This window comes from Thamnophis elegans, chromosome 3, assembly GCF_009769535.1.
Source record: "Thamnophis elegans isolate rThaEle1 chromosome 3, rThaEle1.pri, whole genome shotgun sequence".
NCBI classification, from domain to species: domain Eukaryota; kingdom Metazoa; phylum Chordata; class Lepidosauria; order Squamata; family Colubridae; genus Thamnophis; species Thamnophis elegans.
In genome coordinates, this window is record NC_045543.1 from 44,939,431 (window position 1) to 44,946,259 (window position 6,829).

A 6,829-nucleotide genomic window follows, 5' to 3' on the forward strand; every position below is an offset into this window, starting at 1 on the left:
TGAAGGATATTTTAACATTCCACCCTTTTGATATTGTAAAAAGTATTTCAAAAATTGTAGGAAATTAATCTGATGTTTGTTTTGCAGAAACAATGGAAAGTGTAAATCCTCAGAAGGTGAAGGACCACAGTTAAAAAAACTACTGAAAACTAAGTATAGAAACAATAGGAATTTGAGAGAGAGAACATCAATCACATTTTCACAGTTAAAAGATGCTTATCCCTGTGAACTTATTCATGCTCCACCAAATACCTCAGAACTCAAATTGAATAATGTAGATGCATTTTCAATTCAGGAAAATTTGCAGGATATAAAAAGTGTCAAAAAGGGAAGAAAGACCAGTCAGTATGCAAAGGAACATGATGAATACTTTTCATCCTGTAGTGATGTAAATAAATGTATGTCTGTATCTCCAGTGAAAGTTCAGAGATCTGAAGAAACTATTAGTTCAGTGGAAAAATTAGGTGAAGGTGATTTTCTACTGGCCACAAAAAATGCACAGCAAAACTTAAAATGTGGTGGTTATCAAAATTATTCAAATATAGAGTCTGAATGCTGCATGGACATCAGTCCAGACAATAGTGCAAATAGCGAAAAATCTGAAATTCCCAAATACCCACCCCCATATAACTCAGAGTCTTCAATGGTGACAGAATTAAATAAATTCATGGAACAACGAAGTTTCCAATCTGAACCTTCTTTCAGTGACAATATCCAGAATTCTGATGAATGGTCTGTTATTAGTCAAAATGAATATTTTGAGGGAACATCTATGCACATTTATAGGACTGTCTATCCTTACTATTCATGGTACTTCTATCAAACTAGTAATTCCCACTTAGTGACTCAGACTTACCAAGAATTTAATTCCTATGAAATATATCCACTAAATCCTGCAGTGTCTGCAACTGCACGTACAGTGAATACTGCATACTACAATAGGTTTCACACAGAGACTATTAGTCACTTTGGTGTTAGAGAATCACAAAGTTTTAATATTGCACAGGCCTATCCAATGCACGGGTACTTCAGTTCTATAACAGCTTATCCATATAGATATCAGCAGCAGCAAACTTGGTATGAAGAAAATTGGCCTTTCTCACATACTGTTTTTCCATACCCTTCCACTATTGGTTTGTGAAACATTGCCATTTTAATAAATACTAAATCACCAATGTTTCTGGAGGTGATATTTTTTGAATGGCAGTTAATGGTTGTATGTATCTTTTTGTCCAACAAAGATATAATGCAGTTAGTTTCAGTTTTAATACAGGGATGGTGAATTGCTTTCAAGCTTTTTAGGTTGTTTCTTACATATTAATACAGCCATGACCGTATGGAAGAAATAATACCAACTCAATATATTCGTTTAATTTATTTGCCGCCTATCTCACCATGAGAAGAAATGTGTCAGGTTCCATAGATCCTTATTGTGACGCTGCCATTCTGGTGCAGAGGGTGACTGGAGGCATTCCTCAGTTTATAACCTTCTGGTGCCTATCTAACCTGTGCTTTGATTTACTTTCCTGAGAACAAGGGGGAGGGGGGAGAGAGACATCTGTTTTGTCTCAGCTCTGGAGCAATGCCTGAGAACAGCTTCTTATCACCACCTCAGCCTGCAATTCTCAAAACATCTTTGCACCTGTGGATTGGCTTATTTGACACCGGACTGGGGGACGGGTCTCTAATGATTTTAATGTAACAGAATTGAGTGCGGGAGTGCTCAGATCCTGCTTTCTTTATCTTGCTATCACTTTTGCTCAATAAAAGTTTCCTTTTGAAATGCCAATTGTTTCTAGAGTTCTACTTTCTTGAATGGAAAGGAGAGACAATTCCTTACAAAATGAAAAGTGTAAACATAAATAAAATAATAGAACAATAAAATAATGAAAAAGAACAAAATACAGTGGGTATACAACAATATGATAACCCTAATATATGAATGGGTTGCAAGGACCATTTCCCAGCAATTATTTCAAAACCACACAAATCTCATCAGTCTTCAACTAGGAAGCACATTTGATACCTCCAGATTACTATTCTGAATTCATCTTGCATTGTTAATAAAGATCTGCAGAGGGAAAAAACAAACCATAGATTTCTTAATTCTCCAGGATTTTGCTCTACATATATACTTGTATTTAACCTCCTTTCCATAAATCAGAACAAAAATCCTGGGAGAGTAGCCTGATAAGTAGTCAGAGAGAAAAAACCTACACCTATCATTTTTATTCTGTCTCGGCAATACAGGTTTCGAAATGCAACATATTTACTAACGTAACACACAATTCTGCTCTAAAATCTATTCCTGTGCCTTTATTTCTCATTTGTTATGAGACAAATTGTAAATGTCCTTTCATTTGTTTAAGTAAAATATTAGCCATAGGATGAGATAAGCATAGAAATGAAGGCAATTTGTTTTGCACTGAAATGCTTATAGAATATTTGAAGAATTTTGTGTAATACAGATAAGATCAAAATTGCCACTGTACTTGAAAAGGCAAAACAAAAAGATGATTTAGAAATAGCTGAACTTCAGAAGAGATAAAAGGTAAAGGTGTCCCTGCAGAATTTACCCCACTAGTAGCTGTCTTTAGGAGTGATTTCATCTCTCTTTCTTTAAGCCAATGAAACAGCAGTGTCCAAAGATGTTTTCATGGTCTTGTGGCCAGCATAACATCATGCCACAGTGTGAAACATGGAATGCTGTTATCTTCCCACTTAAGTAGTACGTGTTGGTCTATTTGCATTTACATGCTTTCAAACTAGGTTGGCAGGAGTGAGGCTCCATCACACAGTAGTAGAACTCGAACCACCAAACCTTTTCCAGCATATTTTAAGCCACCATGCCTCCTTTTTAAAAAAATATAGAAGTAGAATTACATATAGCATGAATTAAGCATGGGGCATATCATACTACTGTACTGCAGAAAAAAGATTTGCGCTGTTACAATGAGAATAAATAACATCACTTAACGTTCATATTTTTGCTTTATTTTCAAAGGTTTAACCAGGTATGTCCAAAGTCTGGCCCCAGGGGGCCAATTGCAGCCTCTTCTCCCCACCAGCTCAGCCTGTCTCTCATCCCCATCAGCCGATGTTTTTTTCTTCACCGCACATTAATGTTAATGGTTCAAAGAATGTCAGGCTAAATGGTCGGCCCCACACATTTTCACCTCACCAAATCTGGCCCTCCTTGCAAAAAGTTTGGACACCCCTGGTTTAACTGGTCATTTTTTCTCACAAAAGATAAGGCTGCCAGTGAAAACAAAAGAGAAAGTCAAATCCATGAATGTTTCATAACTGTATGGTACAGGTAGTCCATGTGTTATCATGACAACTGGAACCATAATTGCCATTGCTAAGTGATGTAGTCCTAAAAGTATGGTAGCAGCACTGCTCCAGCAGTCCTGTTGCCATAATTAAGTGAGAGCCACGCAAGGCCATGTTTTCTTTGCTTGTGGGAAGCTAATAGGATATGGAATCACAATCATATGATATCACCTCATTGCAATATAATCAGGAGCGGGTGCTATGTGCCTGGATTGGAATTATTACCATGGGAACAATGCAATGGCTAAACTACTGGTTTGAAGAGCCGTTGAACAAGTACCCAAGAACTTGTACAATTAAGGCTACATTGGGCTCTTGGCATATTTAATCAAATAAAATAGAAGGTCTGGTTTTAGACTTGAATGTTGTCCATACAATACAATTTTGAAATCTCATTGCATTTTAGTGGGTTTAAATACTATATGTATGCACTAAACAGTGCCTAGAGGCTATGGAAAATGAGCTGCATTGGTTACCAGGTTGCTTCCGGATCCAACTCAAGGTTCTGGTTTTAACCCTAAAAGCTCTCTATGGGATGGGTAATGGGTTATCCAAGGGACCAACTCTCTCACAAGATATCTGCCCATCCCATTAAATCAGGTAGAGAGGACATAATGCAGATCCCATTTCCTGGGGAATTATGCCTAGGAGATGGGCCTTTTCCAGCATCTTACTCACTCTCCAGAACAATCCCCGACCCCAAAGTCAGCTTAGCTCTATTAGAAATCTTACCAGATTCATTTATGAGCTGGTAATAAAATATGCAGGCAGAGGAAACCTTGCCTTTGTTCCTTGAAAGTGTGTTCAAAGGTAAGCCCTTCAGAAATTCCACAAAAATGTACTTAGCAGGTGCTCCATGAGGGAAGGATTTTAGGCATTGCAGAATTGCAGTTTCCTCTTGTTTAGCATTTGTTTACTGAAAATGGTGAACTCTGGAGAAATAGGTTTTTTTTTTCTTATTTGATCGAAGAGAACTCAGTTTAAACTCAGACTGGGAGCAATGTTCACTGGATTAGATTGGCATTTCCTGTTGCTTTTTAATCTTTGTCTAGAATCTTCTAATTTGTGATTTTGAAACTTTTGTCCTAATTCTAGAGGGAAGAATGTGTGGTGGGAGGACTTGTTTTTCTTTACGCAGCTCCATCTCTATTAATGTTCAGGAAGACCCTCAAGATATGGTTTTGCCATCAGTCCTGCGGGTACCAGGAGAGCAGTGAAATTCTAACAAGGCTCTCATACTGTGGTTAATATTTGCTATGTTTTTTCCTTTTACTAATGACTTTTATATTTTAATAATCATTTTATATATTTATTGTTTTAACTAATTGTGTGCTGTTCAGAGTCACGTTTTGTAAATCAAGCAACTATATAAATTTGATAGTTAAATATTATTTAAAGCTGCAGTTGTTGCATGACTGGATATGTTACTACCAAATTCCTAGCAAAACCCGTGAAGTGCTAAACAAACAATCTGTAAGTCTGGATAATAGGTGAAGTTGACAGAAAGAGGACAAATATTACTATCTTATAACCGTTAAAGAACAATCAATAGTAGAGCCAATCTGATGTTAAAACCTGGGAAGAGTCTCTAGATTATAATATATCACATAACAAATGGTATGTGAATATATTTAAAACAATGCATTGATAATAGTATTAGAAATCCACATTGATTCAATTGCCAGAGTAATTTATTTCATTATTATCAGTAATTGATTGTGGGAATGTGGTGGGCAAGATATATCATGATTTTAACAAGGCATTGACAAAATATGTTCTTTAAGAGGAATTTCCTCTTCCCAGACTCATCAAGGGTATGCTTTGGGTCCTGTCTATAAAAGAATTCCATCTGATAGGACCCAATAACGTGGCCCTTCAGCTGTGGTTCCTGCCATCTGGAACATCATTCTGCCTGTTGTGAGATTGGCCTCATTCCTGCTTGCCTTCTGGAAAGGCCTGAAAAGCTTTATTCATCAAAATGTAGGGAGCCAGTAAAATAGTTGTGATGTCAAGTGATAGTTGTTCTCTTGCTATCTTGGGGTTTTTTGTTTTTCTGCTTGAGTGTGTTAACAGTTTTTATTGTTTGTATGTATTGTACACCTCCCAGAATCACATTTCATGAGATGGGATGCTATATAAATTTGTTAAATAAATAAAACTTCTGATTAGCAAGCTGAATGGCATAATTCTGGTGTGAAATTTTTCAAAGCTCATTAAAATTGAGTGAGTTTTAAGTAAGTGCTACAGATTTTGAACCTGGGCCTGGTATTCAATATTTCCATTAATTACTTGAAGAGGTAGAATGCTTATCAAATTTGTAAATGACCCCAAACTGCCTGGGATATGAAATTATCTTAATAACGTTGTAAACAACGCAGTATTTTTGTTTGTTTCTGTTTTGGAAAAAGAAATTTGAATGAGCATAGGCTGGAATCTACCTGGTTAAGTACATCTGAAAAATCTTAGTTGACAATAAAATTAATACAAATCAGCCCTGTGGCATTGCTGCTTAAAAGCTAAGCTGAGCCTGATACCTGGTGATATCAATAACACATTAATGTAGGTTTCCGGGTAATAATATTTCAGGGTAATATTTATTGCTTTCTACCAATATGTTTTTGAACCAACTTGCTAAACCGAATCTTTGCTGATGAACTTCTCTCCAAGTACTAATCAGGTCACATCCAGTTAAAAAATTAATACATTTTGCAATATTGAAAAGATGCTTTAAAATACAAAGATACTATAATGAATCTTCAGGAGAGATGGGCTGCCTTCAACAGAACTATGTATGCAGCTAAAACTTGAAGAAAACAAATTAAGATACCTGAGCTCAAGGCAAAGATACTATAGGTTGTCCACATCTTTCAACCACAGTTGAGCCCAAAAATTATGTTGTAAAGTGGAAATTTGTTAAGTGAAACTTGCTGCATTTTATGATTTTTCTTGCCACATTTGTTACAGCTGTTAAATTAGTAACACAGTTGTTAAGTGCATCTGGATTCCTCATTGACTTTGCTTGTACAATGTTGCAGGTGATCACATGACCACAGGGCACTGTAAGTCATAAATGTGAATCAGTTGTCAAGCATCCAAATATAAATTGTGTGACCATAGGGATGCTGCAACTGTCATAAGTGTGAAAAACGGTTATAAGTAACTTTTCAGCATGTTATAACTTTGGAGGGTGACGAAGAGAACTGTTGTAAGTCGAGGACTACCTAAACTTTCACTTTCTATTTCCACTTTGTTCCTACTGCTATATCATAGGCCTGTTTATACTTCAGTAGCAGGGTTGGACCTACTTATTACTCGAATTATTAATACATTGGGGTACTACAGTCTGGGCTGCCCCCACCCCCAAGTTCACTGACGTTTCGCTTTGCCGACTAGGGCCGGCGCTCGGTTCGAATGTTCTATCTACAAGAGTTGAGTCCTCCGGCTCGAAGGGGGCGCTCTCACCCTTTTGACGTGAGACGTAAAGCGGAAGTGCGCA

General features: G+C 36.9%; 1 protein-coding gene across 2 annotated transcripts in view; it reads left to right on the forward strand.

Annotated features, from left to right (window-relative positions):
* The window catches only part of TEX15 (testis expressed 15, meiosis and synapsis associated), a 35,860-nt gene extending 34,071 nt beyond the window's left edge, over positions 1–1,789 (forward strand). For both annotated transcript variants that reach the window (XM_032213356.1, XM_032213355.1), the window contains exon 9: positions 88–1,789. In XM_032213356.1, the coding sequence (XP_032069247.1) occupies positions 88–1,141 (1,054 nt within the window). In that variant the 3' untranslated portion in view covers positions 1,142–1,789. The remainder of the gene's footprint in view (positions 1–87) is intronic.
* Positions 1,790–6,829: the final 5,040 nt, after the last annotated feature.